Here is a 16,419-nt window from a genome sequence, read left to right as displayed (position 1 = left end):
AATATTGAATAGTAATGGTGATAGTGGGCAACTTTGTTTCACTCCTGATCTTACTGGGAAAGGTTCCAGTTTATCTTTATTGCTTTTTTCCCTTGACCCCCCGAACCCCTTCCCCAATATTTAATTTATAGTCTCCACTTGTGACACACAGCCTTCCCTTTTTAGTATCCTTCCCCCCTCCTTCTAAATCCCTTCCCTTTTCTTGTACCCTTCCCTTATTCCTTTTTTCCTTTTCCCTTTTCTTCTCCCCCCTTTTAATGAGGTGAGAGAGAATTCTCTGAAAAACAAATATGTCAATTATTTACTCTTTTGAGCCTACTCTGATGAGAGTAAGATTCATACAATGTTTCACCCCCTCTCTAAATTCCCTCAGATGTGGCATATTTTTCTATGCCTCTTCCTGGGATGTAGTTTCCTTCTTTTTATCACTCCTTCCCCTTTTTCTGATACCACCCCCTTCCCTTTACTACTCCCCCCTTTTTTTTATATCATTAAAATCAAATTATCCAAAGCGGACTTTCTATATATCCATAACAGAGATACAGTTCTCAAGAGTTCTTTTTACCTTTTTCTGTTTCTCTTCAGTCTTGTGGATGTAGATCAAATTTTTTGTTTGTCTGGTTTTTTTCTTAGAAACAAATGGAATTCCTCTGTTTCATTAAATGACCATCTTCTTCCATGGAAGTAAATGCTAAACTTAGCTGGATAGTTTATTCTTGGTTGCAATCCTTGATCTTTTGCCTTTCGGAATATCTTTTAATGTGGAGGCAGCCAGATCTTGAGTGACCCTTATTGTGGCACCTTGCTATTAGAATTGCTTTTTTCTAGCTGCTTGCAGTATTTTTCCCTTTGTTTGGTAGTTCTGCAGCTTAGCCACAATATTCCGTGGAGTTCTTTTTTTAGGGTCTTTTTCAGAAGGTGTTCGATGAATTCTTTCAATGCCTATTTTCCTTTCTGTTTCTATTATCTCCCGACAGTTCTCTTTGATGATTTCCTGTAAAATAGAATCTAGGCTCTTTTTTTGGTCATAGTTTTCGGGAAGTCCAATGATCCTCAGATTATCTCTCCTAGATCTGTTTTCTAGGTCTGTAAATTTTCCCAGTAAGTATTTGACGTTATTCTCCAGCTTTTCATTTTTTTTTTGTTTTGTTTGACTGATTCTTGGGTTCTCAATGAATCATTCATTTCTATTTGTTCCATCCTGATTTTTAATGAGTTATTTTCTTCATTCACATTTTTTTAGTTTTTTTTTGTATATACCCAATTTCGTTTTTAAATGAATTATTTTGCTCTATTGAATTTTTTCCAGTTCCCTAATTTTTTTTTTTAGAGAGTTATTTTCTTTTTCCAATTCAGAAATCCTACTTTCTTGAGACTTTTTTATCTTTTCCAATTCAGAAATCCTACTTTCCTGTAATTTTTTTAAAACCTTTTCTAATTCACAAATTTTGTTTCCCTGAATCTCCTGGGAATTCTTTATTTTTTCCAACTCAAATTTCAGGACGTTGTTATTCTCTATCATAGCTTCTCTTTTCTTTTCCCATTTTTCTTCAAACTCTCTTAACTTTTTAATAGTCTCTTCATAGGAGAGAGTTATGTGATGGAAGGCAGGTATCGTTCCCCTTTAGGCTGTTATCTGCTGACTCTCTGCTGTTAACTTCCTCGGGGTTGGATACCATTTCTTTCTCTGTGTAGAAGGTATCAATAGTTCTTTTCAGCTTTTTACTCATTGTTTAAAATCTTTTGGGGTCTGCCCTTGGGATAAGAAGTTTATTTATTTATTTCTTTACCAGCTTCCTCCCAGACTGGATGGATGCAGTGGCTCCTGTGCATGAGCTAAGAGATAGCTCTGGGAGAGAGTTCCCCTCCCCCTCCCTGGAAGTGCCTCAGAGGTGATTAGTACGGCTGCACTGTGAGGGTTGCCCAGTGAAGGATCCCTCTGTGTGTCCTAGCGACTTCCCTGAGGTTTAAGACTGAACAGTAAAGGCGACAAAAAGCCCAGCCAATGTGTCCCGTGGGGCGTGGATATCAGTAGCTGAAGTGAAAAGCCCCTGCGCTCAAACTGGAAGTGTCTGCCCAGAAACCGAGGTTCCTACTTAAAAGGTTCCGCTTCTCTGGGAGTTCCCCTTCTTTGGGAATTCCGTGGCTGCTCCAGTTCCACTGCCTCCAGCCAAGCCAATGACTATGTGGATTAGAGGCTGCCTGGGGCTGTGTCCCCACTGTTCAGGCTCTTAACTACCCCAAGGTGAAGCCTGGGACAGCAGAAAGCGGCTGCACAGCTGTGCCGAGATCTGTTAGGTCACTTCCGGATTGGGGTGGTTCTAGGATCTAGCTTTATATTTTAAAGTGGCTTGATTTCTCTTCTGAACTGCTGTTTTATAAGCAGAGAATAGCTATCAGCCTGTTCCAGATTCCTCTATCTCAGTGGCTTCTCTGATCCCAGAGTTCTTCCCAGCCTGATCATCACAGTGTGCTAGCACCTCACCCTGTGTGTGCTGGCCTTTTTTCTTCCTCCCCTTGGAACTGACCTTTTCTGTTGAAACTCCATCTCTTCAGCTGGTACATTGTGCTTCCAGTCCTTGTGGTTTCTATCAGTCCAGCGTTATTTTTGAGACTGATTTAACTAATTGGTAATGAGGGAAGAAGGGAGCTTACAAATTCTCGTGCATCTTCTCTGCCATCTTGGCTCCGCCCCCTGAGAAAATGTTAAACAACTAATTGTCCTATGGAGACTCAAGACTTTTTATTCACCATGCAGAGTTTCTTTTTAGAAGTTTTAGGATGAGCATCTTCCAGTGACTGTTTTGATTATTTAGTGTTGTTTACATTTTAGATGTTCTTTGAGCTAACTGCTTTTTGAAGAATTTGGTTTAGAAGTGTAGATTGAGATCCTTTAGGTTAAGACAATTTGGGACATTTAAATATAGAGCTTGTATTAGTCAATTAGCATTTGTTTTTTGCTCTATTTTAATAGGATGTGTAGCAAAGAAGGGTGGCTAATATCCACACAGATGCCAAACATATCTTCCTAGAGTAAAAGTCTGATGTCTTATTTTCTCCAGAATCTTCAGTGATTCCCAGTTTCCCCTCGATTAAAGCACAAATTGCTTATTTAAAGTCTGGTCCTACCTTTCTAGGATTATTTTACATTCCACTCCCCCCCCCTTTTTTTTTTTTAAATTTCTTAAGAACTTAAATATGGAAGCAGCTAGATGGGACAATGGATGGAGCACTGGGTCTGAAGTGAGGAGGATTTTGAGTTCAAATCTAGCCTCAAGACACTTAATACTTATTAGCTTCCTGACCCTGGGCAAGCCACTTAACTCCAATTGCTGTGTCAAAAACAAGCAAACAAACAAAAACTAAAGAAGAACTTAATAAATATGAATAGTTTCATATACAAAGAAAAACAGAGTTTGAACTAATTTTATTATGATTAGCTTGTTTACACACACACACACACACACACACACACACACACACACACACACACACACACACACACTTTAACATGATAGTACCAGATAATACCAACAGTGCATTGTCTAGGTCAAATGTTTTATAGTTCTTTCTGTTTATTTCTATGTATTTTACATTATTTCACTGATTCTTTTTTTTTCTTGAATCCCTTCTCTCTTTTCTTTTCTTTCTTTCTTTTTTTTTTTTTTTTTTTTTTTTTGGTGCAGAGAATTTATTTTTATTTTTTATTTTTTAATAACATCCTTTTTATTCATTTTTCCAAATTTTCCCCTCCCTCCCTCTGCTCCCTCCTCTAGATAACAGGCAATCCCATGCATATTAAATGTGTTACAGTATAACCTAGGTACAATATATGTGTATAAATCCAATTTTCTTATTGCATGTTAAGAATTGGATTCCAAAGGTATAAGTAACCTAGGTAGAAAGACAGTAGTGCTAATAGTTTACATTCAATTCCCAGTGTTCTTTCTCTGGGTGTAGCTGTTTCTTTCCATCATTGATCAACTGGAAGTGAATTGGATCTTCTTTATGTTGAAGATATCCACTTCCATCAGCATACATCTTCGTACAGTATAGTTGTTGAAGTGTATAATGATCTTCTGGTTCTGCTCATTTCACTCAGCATCAGTTCATGTAAGTCTCTCCATGCCTCTCTGTAGTTCTCCTGTTGGTCATTTCTTACAGAACAATAATATTCCATAACATTATATATCATAATTTACCCAACCATTCTCCAATTGATGGACATCCATTCATCTTCCAGTTTCTAGCCACTACGAAAAGAGCTGCCACAAACATTTTGGCACATACAGGTCCCTTTCTCATCATTCTCTCTTTTGTATAACTCTACCTCCACTAAATAAAACTTTCTTTGTAACAAATACATATTGCCAAACAAAGCAAATTCATGTTGCTCATGTATGGATATGTTTTGCTGCAATTCTAATCCATCACTTTTCTGTTAAGAGGTGGGAAGCATGCCTTATCAATTTTTTGAAGTTGTGATTGGTCAGTGCATCAGTTAGTATTTTGAAGTCTTTCACAGTACTCTATGGCTTGGAGAAGGACAGATTATCAAGGATTGTGGACCTACAGGATTTTGAGGGCAGGGCTTTGAGACTAATTATATAGCTTCTTGTGGTCCTAGCCCTGGCATGGAGGTAAAGGAAGGGGGAAAGAAGAAGAAAAGAATGAGGGAAAGACTTAAGAGAATAAAGAAGATTCAACTGTAGGTTTTATAGTGCTAAGGAATTGGAAAGGTAAATTAGATTTAAAGATTGTGGTCAGAAAAGAGGACTTGAATTCAGAATCATAGCAAATGTACAATTCTGTGGAATGAGCTTTAAAGTGTGACCATGCTGGGGTTTGGGTGAAGTGGATCAAAGTGTGTGGTTGTTGACATTTGAGATCTCTGAGATCAGAATAGCAAAGCTCACCAACATCAATTTTGAAGTCCTTGGTGATGACAGGAGAGAGGGTAGAGAAGACTGGGTAATAGCATCTTTTTTTTTCATGTTAATAAATAATAACTTTCTTTTTCTTCCAGATAAATGTAAATGAAATCATGCGATTTTCTGATTTTCCTTTGTCCAAAAAAACATTGAAAGGTAGGTATGTGGATTGAGGTTGGGCAGATTGAGGGAATTCGTTAAATATATTTAACAATGTTGTTCAGTGGGTAAAGTAATGAACCTGAAGTCAGAAGTTCAAATTCTGCCTCAGATACTCATTAGCTATGTGACTATGGACAAGTCACTTCTATGTACTTTAGTTTTCTTATCTGTTAAAATGAAAAAATAGTAGCATCTACTTTACAGAGTTATTGGGAGAATCAAATGAGTTAATATGTAATGACTTTGTAAATGTGCCTGAACATATTTATAAATGTTATCCATCTATGTTTGTTTATTCTTAGTGGTGTTGTGATTATTATATTTGTTCATAGGCCAGAGGTAATATTGGGATTAATCCTACAATCTCATTGCTACCAACAAGTTGCACATTTAATCACACTCTCTATCCCAAGAAACTGCTGTTGAGAAATTAAAATTATCTGACTTAAAACTAGTTTTAATTCTTACTTCTCTTTATTCTTCCAAGAGCAGAGGTTTTTAATATGGAATCACTGAACTTTTTTTTTTTTTTTTTAAAGCAACAATGTCCTTGGCAATCTGGCTCCTATTATTTCCAGGTTTATTCATGATTTTTTCCTTCATGAATCTGTGATTCAGCTAATCTGGCCTATATGAGGTTCCTTTAAGATGATATTCTACCTTCTATGTCTAGATAAGCTGTTCCCCGTGTCTATCTCTCATTCTTGCCTCTTCTACATCCCTCCCTGAGAAACTAGCTGCTGTAAGGGCAGCTAGATGATATAATGGATAGAGCAGTGGCCCTGAAGTCAGAAGGATCTGAACTTCAGACACTTATAACTACTATAACATTCACTAGCTGTGTGACTCTGAGCAAGTCACTTAACACCAGTTGCCTTAGAGAGAGAAGGAGACGGAGAAGGAGAGAGAGGGGGGGGGGGGAGGGAGGGAGAAACCAGCCAATAAGTCACCTTCAAGAGAAAAAAAATTTATACATTTATATATACATTTATACATCATTTCTGGTCCTCTCAAGAAGATAGCATCTTTTTGATTGTACACTGGACTCTTCTGTTGTAGCATCTCACCATTTTGAGGCAAGGGTCACTTTCCATTTTGTCTTTACATTTCAAGAACCAGAATAGGTATAGAGGGGGAAGAATGGTTAATCTGAGGTCCTATAATATTTCTTCCTTTATTTTATTTTTTTTAAAATAATAGCTTTTTATTTTTTCAAATACATGCAAAGATAGTTTTCAACATTCACCTTTGCAAAACATTGTGTTCCAAATTTTTCTCCCTTCTCCCTTCTCCCTTCCCCCCTTCCCTAGACAGTAAGCAATCCAATATAGGTTAAACGTGTAATTCTTCTAAACATATTTCCTTATTTGTCATGCTGTGCAAGAAAAATCAGGTCAAAATGGAAAACAACATGATAAAGAAAAAAAAAAGAAGCAAACAACAACAACAAAAATACTGTGCTATAATCCATTCATTTTCCATAGTGCTCTCTCTGCATGTGGATGGCTCCTTCCATCACAAGTCTGTTGGAATTACCTTCTCAGTAAACTTTAAAGAAAATTGATTATAATTTCTGCATCCCTGCCTTTGTAATCTTAAATATTTTATTATATGTATTTTAAAATATTCTGAAAAAGGCTTCACCAGATTGTCAAGGGGGGTTTATGACTCAGAAAAGGTGACTAATTCCTTTTTTTTGTGAGGGATTGAAAGGCAATAAAGGAGTAAAGAGAAATCAGGAGGAGCCTTTGAATGGTTAAAATCTAACTGCATTTTATTTCAGAAAAGCTCTTGGTACTTTTCTAAGTTGTAACAGTTTTTCTTAAAACATGTCAACACTTATTTTCTGTAACATTTCAGGCTTGCAGGAAGCACAGTATCGGATGGTGACTGAGATACAGAGACAAACGATTGGCCTTGCTTTACAGGGTAAAGATGTGCTTGGAGCTGCAAAGACAGGATCAGGCAAAACTTTGGCTTTTCTTGTCCCTGTAAGTATTTTTTTGTCATAATTATTTGGCTTATGGACCAGAAGTGTGTGTTGTTTAACAAATGAAGTAGAATCAGTTGATGAGCTTTAAAAAAAAAAAAATGGATGAACTTCTGTTTATATTAATTCTTTAAGAGTTGGTGTGGAATACCTTCTTCCTCCCTTCCCTGTTCCTTCATTTTTTAGTCATTTGGGTTTATATTACTTCACTTTTCGGGCAAATGGAGAGTTCTACATATTTTTAAGAAAAAAAAAAATCTCAGAATTCATATTCTGATATTTGTATTGTGAACATCATCAACCTATGGTGATTCTTATGGCATAGGAATTTTGAGCTTGTAGTCAAGAAGGCTTGAGTTCAAATCCTACTTCAAACACTGACTAGCTCTGTGACCCTAGAGAATTAATTTACTCTCTTACTACCATATAAGTAAAATGAAGGGCTTGGATTCAATGACTTCTAAGTTCTCTTTAGTTCTTAGTTGATGGTCCTGTGGTCAGCTTGATTTTTTTCATGGGGAAGAAAAATTCAGCTTTTATTTTTTTAGAAATAAAATTTGACATGAATTTTTCCAAGTTGCTCTGGAGATTAATTCTCTAACTTCAAATTCTCACTGAGACTTTTCCAGTGTTATATTTTGAGGTCCTTTTTAGCATGTTCCTTTGTTTTAAACTTGAGACAATATTTGAACTGAGAACTTATAATCTAAATTGGAAAGTAAAATGTATATTTTTAAAGTGCTTTTCATCTTTTCTTCATTGGTGAACAAAGCATGAGTCTTTTAAATTTATTTTTTAAAATTTGAATTTGACCACTAGGTAATTGATGATGCAGGACCAAATACCAGGAACCTTCTTTTAGGGCTGGATATATAGATCTGTAGGATTCATGTGAGTAGAGATAATAATTGAATCCTTGGGAAGTGATGAAATTTCTGAGAAACAGAATAGAGAGAAAAGTGAAGAGGGATTAAATTAAAGCTTTGTTATATAGTCTTAGCAAAATTCCTTACCTATGGTCTGCATTATTCTTTAAATGAAGAAAGCAAAATTTATTTTATCCTTTGTTCTCTGGATTCCAGGTTATTTATTAAAAATAATGAATTTGAGATGCTTTTTAGTGGGTTTTTTTTTTTTTTGACTAGTTTTCATAGTCAAATTACTACAACAGTTGATTGTGCTATTTTCCCACACCCTCGTTAATATGACTTTTTTCAGCTTCTGCAAACATTGTCCCTTTTCTGAGTGTGAGGTTAAAAACTTAGAATACTCTTGATTTGTGGGTTTTTTTTTTTTTTTTTTTTCTTATTGTTGATTTGGGACATTTTTATGTGGTTGTTGAAAGTCTGCTTTTTTTTTTTCTATATATTTCTTTTTCTTATGTTGACTTTATCTTTTGGGATATGGCTTTTAATATATTTGTTTTAGTTTTTGATATCTCAGCTATCAGGCTTTTTTCAGAGTTATTAAATACAATGACTTCCCTTTGTGATAATTTCTTTTTAAATTTTAGCAGCATTGATTTTGTTCAAGACCTTTAAGTTTCATATAGTTGAATTGGCCTTTTTTTCTCATTTATAATCATCTCTTTCTCTTGTTAGGATTTTCCCCTTGTAGTTGTGAAAAATTTCCCCATATTAATGGTGTGATTTTTTTTTTATATTTAAATATTCTTTATTTATAATTTATTGTGAAATACCCTGTAAGAAAGTGAATCAAATGCTAATTGAAAAAAGTAATTACTAATTTGTACACAGCAATCCCTGTGGGCTGCATATTGACTCAGTTTTAAAATATAATTAAATAATATAATTATTTATGTTTTATTTTATTTATTTATTTTGTTAAACATTTTCCAATTACATTTACTCCGGTTAAGCCCACATCGAGTAGTTTTGCCAGCTACGTGTTATATTTCTAGTATGTCACATTATGGTATATTTTGGGACATTTAAATGTTGATGGTTTTTTGTTTTTGTTTTTTTTCTATTTGTTGAAATTTTCTTACTTTTAAAATTAATTTTATTATTTATTTTTAGGTTCTGGAGGCATTATATCGCTTACAGTGGACATCAACAGATGGCCTCGGTGTTTTGATAATATCACCGACTAGAGAGTTAGCATATCAGACCTTTGAAGTACTTCGAAAAGTGGGCAAGAACCATGACTTTTCAGCTGGTCTTATCATTGGTGGAAAGGTCTGTTTTTTTACAGTGTTTATTCCCTAATTGGTTTCTCTATAAATGAAGACAGAAATAGAGCAATAAAAAGAGAATTAATGAGGCTTTTGTAAATGTGCTTGTGTTGTAGGTCTTGGTACCTATATATTTTTCACATATTGATCTTATAACCAATTAACTTAGTTGGTTACAACATGTGCTAATAAGGTCAAAGTCATGAATTTAATCCTCATGTGGGCCAGTTAGTTTGCCCTTTTCTGTAGTTAGAGATAGTAGTCTCAAAAATATGTGGCACTGGAAATGTGGGGACCTGGCAAAAATGTAGTTAGAACAATATGAATTCATTCCTATTGCTAGATAATTATTTTGAACACATACGTCATTAAATGATGGGCCAGTATTGTCATCTTTATACATGAAGGGAAATACATTATCAGTGTAATACTATTATTGCCATTCTAGCCACTATATTCTTGAATATTTTGAGTTTGTCTGGAAATGCAAAAGAACACTTTGTCAGTGTCACAAAGGTAATGTGTAAAACAAAAAAAGGGAAGAGAAAATTAGCTTATTGCCCATATTTAAGGAAGAGACTTGTTGCTAGAAATTTTGGTTCTCAACTCCCTGTTCACTTGCTAGATTTTGTGTGTGTGTGTTTATTGTGAATTTACTCACAATAATTTGAATTTTTAAATTTTGCAATTTAAAAAAAAAGTATAGTATAGTTTTTTATTTTGTAGGTTATGTATAAATTATCCATTGTGAAAACTACTAATGCTTTGGAAAGGAGATAATTTGAAAGTCCAAATCTCCTTTTCACAGAAGTATTCACAAAAATATAGTAATGATTCCTCAGTGGATCACTCAGAGCCTAGTTGTAATTGATGGTTTTAATTCTCATCCAAAAGATACAATAGGAGAACAAGACTTGGAAAATCTACTTGATCTTCTAAAAAATTTGGATTTAGTTATATCTTATATTCCCTTTGTCAGAAGTGTCCAAATCCATCTGCTTGCAGAAGTCTGCAATGTAGCATGAATCAGATTAAAATGTAATTAGGAAATGTTTAACAAAATAAATAAAAGTATAAGACATCATAGATAATATTAATTTATGGTTTTTCTAAGTTAACATACTGCCCATAGTGATCTTTTTTGTATTATTTGTATTTGTATTTGACACTGCTGCTCTAGGTATACATTAAGAGATTTAGTGCTTATTCAAACAAAGCATGTGAGAAAACTGCTGAAATAATAATTTTTTTCCAGTTAATAAGTATTTGTTTATTTTTCTTCTATCTCTTGTGCAAAACAAAAAACCACAAATTCAACCAAATCTAAAAATCTTGTTAAAATATGTATAGTCAAGAAGAACAAATTCCCATATTGATATGTCTAATGTTTCTTTCTGCATCTTGGGTCTGTCTTCCCTCCCCTAAAATCATTGTTGAACACTAGATTAGAGTTCTTATGTTTTTGTCATATAATTTGTCTTCTTAGTTCTGTTCATAGAGAAGAGAAAGTGTTTTTGTTTTCAAAACATTCAGATTATGATGATAAAATCCTACTTGTTGACTGTTTTTGTCATGAAACATGAAACAAAAGATATCTTTGAATGACTTATATGTGTAACTATTTTCAGGATCTGAAACATGAAGCTGAGAGGATCAACCAAATAAATATACTTATTTGCACACCGGGACGGCTTCTTCAGCACATGGATGAAACAACTTATTTTCATGCAACCAATCTCCAAATGTTGGGTAAGTCTAAGGAATTTAAGATTCTGCAAATCTTTCCAAATTTGTAAATGTAGAAATATTTATTTTTATTGTATTAAAATAAAACTTTAAAATGACTTTCTAAATTATTGTTTTGTGAATATATACAAAACTCAGGAATCATTAAGACTTTCCATCATAAACAATATAATTAATTTGTTATGTGAAATGAGTCCATTTATTTATACATTCTTACCAAAAGAATGAAAGAAATTAAACAAGAATTAAAACATTTCAAAAAGTCAGATTAGAAATTTTATATTCCTTTTCTGCTTGGGTGATATCTTTCATTTTATCTTTTTAGTACTTGATGAAGCTGACCGAATCCTGGACATGGGCTTTGCTGACACAATGAATGCTATTATAGAAAACCTTCCCAAAAAACGCCAGACTTTGCTTTTCTCAGCAACACAGACCAAGTCTGTGAAAGATCTTGCACGGTTGAGCTTGAAAGATCCTGAATATGTTTGGGTCCATGAAAAAGCAAAATATAGGTAATTAATTTCTATAATTTCTCATATGATTATCTCATGGACATCTCTGTTTCTCTCAGCTAGGTAATTGTGTTTTCTCTCTCTCTCCTGTTTTTTTGAGAAGCAATTGTCCAGGATCACACATTTAGTAAATGTTAAATGTCTGAGAACTGATTTAAACTCAGGTCTTCCGGACTCCAGGGCTGGTGCTGTATCTGCTGTGCCATCTAGCTGCCCCTTGTATTCTTTTTTAAGGTTGTTTTCTCAGAGTGACACTGTGGCTTAATGGATAGAGAGCTGGCCTTGGAGCCAGGAAGACCTGGATTCAAGTTCTGCTTCTGACATAGAACTGCCTATTAACCTGTCAGTGCCCTAAGAAGTTCTTTGATTATAAAAATGCTAATCTTCATTGATAGAAGTTTCTCATTTAGGAGTGCCCTGAACAGAGCCAGGCCCTGTCTTTTCTTCCCTATCTGTGGAAATTAGTTTTTTCTGGTTTTGTTTTCTTTGTTTCTTTTAGAAGGCCATAGTGATAGAAATCATTCAGGCTTAGGGAAAACCATTGAGCATAAAGCTGCATGAATGGGTAAATAGCCTCTTTTCTTATAAGGCATCTTTGAATTGAATTCTCCATATTCTTCTTGTGAATACACACAAGTGTGTGAAAATCTGGATTTGGGTTGTATATGTGCTTATGCTTTAGGAGAGTAGAAAAACTATTGATATGTGATAAAAAAAATAGTTGGATCATAGAGCTGGAATGAATAATAAATGAATGAATTTTTTTAGAGGAAAGAAGCATTTATTAAGCATATGCTTTATATCAGGCAGTGAGATATAACTGTCACTTTATAGATGAGGAAATTGAGGCCTAGATGGGCTAATTGACTTAGTGAAGGCCATAAAGAAGTAATTTTTATTCCTGTCTTCAAAATCCAAATTCAGACTCCTTAAGGCATCAGGAAACAAAAATTAATTTTTTTAAAAGGTATTTTTGATTCTAGGAAAAACTGAAAAGTTGAGGTATCTAATAGTATTATTTATGACAAAGCTTCTTAAATTGTGGGTCATGACCCTTGAAAAGGTTGTGAGAGTGTGATTTATTATCAGTAAATGTTTGATTTGTATCTTTGGGGTTGCATAAAAATTTCTTGGACAAAAAGGGGTTGTGAATGGGAAAAATTAAAAAACCTTCATCTACTATGCCCAAAGGGCTATAAATTCATACACATCCTTTGACTTAACAACACTGCTACTAGACATGAGTACCAAAAGAGATTTTTTTGGGGGAGGAATGACCTATATGTACAAAACAATATTCATAGAAGCTCTCTTCTCAGGGCAAAAAAAATTGGAAATCGAGAGGATGCCCCTCAATTGGGGAAGTAGCTTAATAAATTGTGGTATGTGTTTGTGAGGGAATATTGTTCTATGGGAAATGATGAGCAGGATGCTGTCAGAAAAAAGAAAAATCCTAGGAAGTCTTCCATGAATTCAAGCAAAATGAAATGTACTATATACAAAATAATAGAAATGTTTTGGGATGACCAGCTGTAAATGATTTTGCTATTCTCAGGAGTACAGTCATCCATGACTATTCTCAAGGAATTATGAAGAAAAATCCTATTCATACCCAGAGAAGGAACGGATTATTTCTGAATACACATTGAAGCATTCTCTCTTTCTCTATCTCTTTTTAACTTAATTTTTCTTGTGTGTTTTTATTTTCATTAGGGTGTGAGATCTATGGTTTTTTTTCACTGCTTGACTTTATGGAAATATTTTGTATAACTTCACATGTGGTTTCTTAAGTGTGAGTGGGCATAAAGCAGAGAACTTCATTACTCAGAAATTTTAAAAATGTAAAAATATTTGTTTTAAGTATAAAGGGGAAAATATTAAATAAGTCAAATTAAATAAGTCAAAAAAAAAAAAAAAAAAAAAAGAAGCCCTGATCTATGAAACTTAATGTCTTCTAAGAGGAAGAGAAAACCTTTTTATTTCAATTTTTCTTGGAAAAGTAGAAATTGGACTTGGAGAAATGCTTCTTATTCTAGAATCACAATGCTTTGAGCAACATATCACTTGGTACAGAATATATTTAAGGGAATAACCGGGCAGCTAGGTAGCACAGTGGATAGAATGCCAGACCTGGAACCAGAAAGATTCATCTTCATGAATTCAAATCTAGCCTCAAGATACTTATTAGCTGTGTAATCCTAGGCAAGTCACTTAATTCTGTTTTCTTGAATTTCCTCATCTGTGAAATGAGTTGGAGAAGAAAGTGAACCACTTTAGTATGTTTGCTAAGAAAACTCCAAGTGGAGTCACAAAAAGTCAGACATAACTGAAAATGACTGAATAACAACCAAAGGGAAAAAGAGATTAAAAAAATCTTTTTTTAGTTGCTTCCAAATTAAAGCCTGAGGTTCTTTTTTTTTTACTCATATCAATGTTGAGTCTATCCCAATGAAATTTACAGCAGAAGATAGCTCTTTCAGGTTCTTTTTTTTTTTTGTGACCTTTTTTTCTTACTGGTTTTTAACATTTGTTAAATTTAGCTATGCATTTGCTAATAGTAATTCGTGCCTATTTTTTTTTTTTTTTTAATAATGCTTTAAAATTCTGTATGGATATAGTTTTTCTAGCTATATAGTAATGTTGTGGAGAAGGTAGTATAGACATTATTATTCTTATTTTTACTAATGAGAAAACAGGGTTATAGAGGTTTACTGACTTGCCCAAGATAACATAGTTAGTGAATAAAAGAGCCCAACTTTGATTTTTTAAAAAAAATTTTGACAATAGTTTTTGATTTTTAAAATATATGCAGATAGTTTTCAACATTTACCATTGTAAAACCTTTATGTTCCAAATTTTTCTCCCTCCTTCCTTCTCATTCTTCTCCCCTAGATAGTAGGTTATTATCCAATGTAGGTTAAACATGTAATTCTTCTAAACATATTTCCATGTTTATCATAGTACACAAAAAAAAATCAGATCGAAAATGAGAAAAAAAAAAAAAAGTAAGCACACATCAAAAAAGGTGAACATACTGTGTTGTGATCCATATTCTATCCCCATAGTCCTCTTTCTGGATGCAGATAGCTTAGCTCTTCCCATCACAAGTCTGTTGGAATTGACCTGAATTAGCTCATTGTTGAAAAGAACCGAGTCCATTACATCATCTTTAATTTAAAGAAATTCTAAAGTGTCTTACAGTGCAAGAACCTTGGAAATATATGAATGTTGAGACATGCTCTCTGCCTTCATGGAGTTCCCTGTTATAGCAAGTATGACATAAATACTTCTTTGCAATGTAAGTGTACAAAAGAAGTATAAACTAAGAGCTATGTGTTGTCTGTGTAGAGAAGGATTTTACTTATTTGAATGGAAAGAAAAGACTAATAAAGATTTCATAGATATTGTCTCTATGTTGATTCTGAAAAGTTATATAGGATTTTAAGAAGTTGAAGTTGGGACAAAGTGCTTTTCGTGTTTGGGGAACAATGTGAGCAGAACATTGATGTGAAATAGAGTAAAACAGGTCATGCAAGGGATATTGAGTAGTTTGCTTGGAATTTAGACTATCTCTCCTTTATTAGCATCCTTATTGATTTATTATTTAGTCTTTGCATGAAGGCCTCTAGTGATGGAAGAGTTAATACCTCTTGAGACAATCTATTTTACTTTCTGAATATTTCTCTAAATTTTAGAAAGTTTTTCATTGCACCAAACATAAATGTGCTCCCTCTTTAATTTCTTACTCTTACTTTTTGTTCTGTCCTCTGTGCTGAAAAGAGCATGTTCTCTTAACATTCTTTCTAATGAACATCTACCATTTATAAAATCTATGATTTTAAACAAAAACAATTACCTCTTGATTATGATAAATATCTTCACTGTCAAATTGTGGAGTGCCTTAGATGCCAAGCCAAGGAGCTAGAATTTCATTTAGTTAGAAACCATTAAAAGACTTTTAATAGAGGAATGATATAATTACTTTTTTTACATAAATCAAATCTTGTTAGTTCTGTGGAGAATTGATTGGAAAAAAAGAAGAATATTGAGATAGGAGGCTGTTTAGGAGATTCTGATCCAGGTGAATGGATGATATGGAGAACAAATGGATGATATGGTGAATGGATGATATGGAGAACAGAGAAAATGAGATGAATGGGTAAAGTCTTGTAAGATGTGAGGGACAAGGGAAAATGTCAACAATGAAAGAATTGTTTATAAGTGTTTGGGTAAAATGGTACAGACCTTAGTGCCTTGTATGTGTTAAGTGCTTAATAAGCGTTTCTTGTATTAAACTTATGTGTATAAGCCTCTGTGTTTGGTACATGAATAAAATACTGTTCTTGACCCTATCACAATGAGTAAGAGACAACTTTAAGTACTTTTTAACACTTAGTCATAGATTATTATATTATTTGTCTATGATTAGGATGTCATGGGTGGAGTGGGAAGAAAAGAAAAAAGAGACCAAGACCAATTGTTAGGTGATTCTTCTGTCCCTTCAGTAAATAGTTCTTTTTTTTTTTTTTTTTTAAGTAAATAGTTTTTAAGATAGACTAAATAAATATTATGTTTGAAAAAGGAGGTGCCATGTAGCTGGAACAAAGCTTAACAGATAAAGACATCCGAGTAATGCATCCTTTCCTCAAGAATATTAAAAAAAAAAATCTCCTGAGGGGAAGCTCTTCATTCTGGATAGATACTTTTTGGAACATAGGGACAAGAATTTTATAAGATCAGGAAGTGATGCTGGGACATATGATCTGTACAGTCAGAAGAAATTTTTTCATGATTGTCTTTGGCCTTTTTTTGTATCCTCAACATTTAGGATAGTGCCTAGCACAAAGTAGGTGCTTAATAAATGTTTATTGATTGAATAGG

The 16,419-nt window shown here is 33.8% G+C and overlaps 1 protein-coding gene across 1 annotated transcript in view; it reads left to right on the top strand.

Moving 5' to 3' along the window:
• The window catches only part of DDX10 (DEAD-box helicase 10), a 245,600-nt gene that overhangs the window by 13,315 nt on the left and 215,866 nt on the right, over positions 1-16,419 (top strand). The window contains exons 2-6 of the mRNA XM_074304323.1: positions 5,027-5,087; positions 6,954-7,084; positions 9,123-9,281; positions 10,906-11,026; positions 11,349-11,538. Coding sequence (XP_074160424.1) covers positions 5,027-5,087; positions 6,954-7,084; positions 9,123-9,281; positions 10,906-11,026; positions 11,349-11,538 — 662 coding nt within the window. The remainder of the gene's footprint in view (positions 1-5,026; positions 5,088-6,953; positions 7,085-9,122; positions 9,282-10,905; positions 11,027-11,348; positions 11,539-16,419) is intronic.

This window comes from Sminthopsis crassicaudata, chromosome 3 (assembly GCF_048593235.1).
Source record: "Sminthopsis crassicaudata isolate SCR6 chromosome 3, ASM4859323v1, whole genome shotgun sequence".
NCBI classification, from domain to species: domain Eukaryota; kingdom Metazoa; phylum Chordata; class Mammalia; order Dasyuromorphia; family Dasyuridae; genus Sminthopsis; species Sminthopsis crassicaudata.
This window is presented reverse-complemented; position numbering and strand designations above follow the sequence as displayed.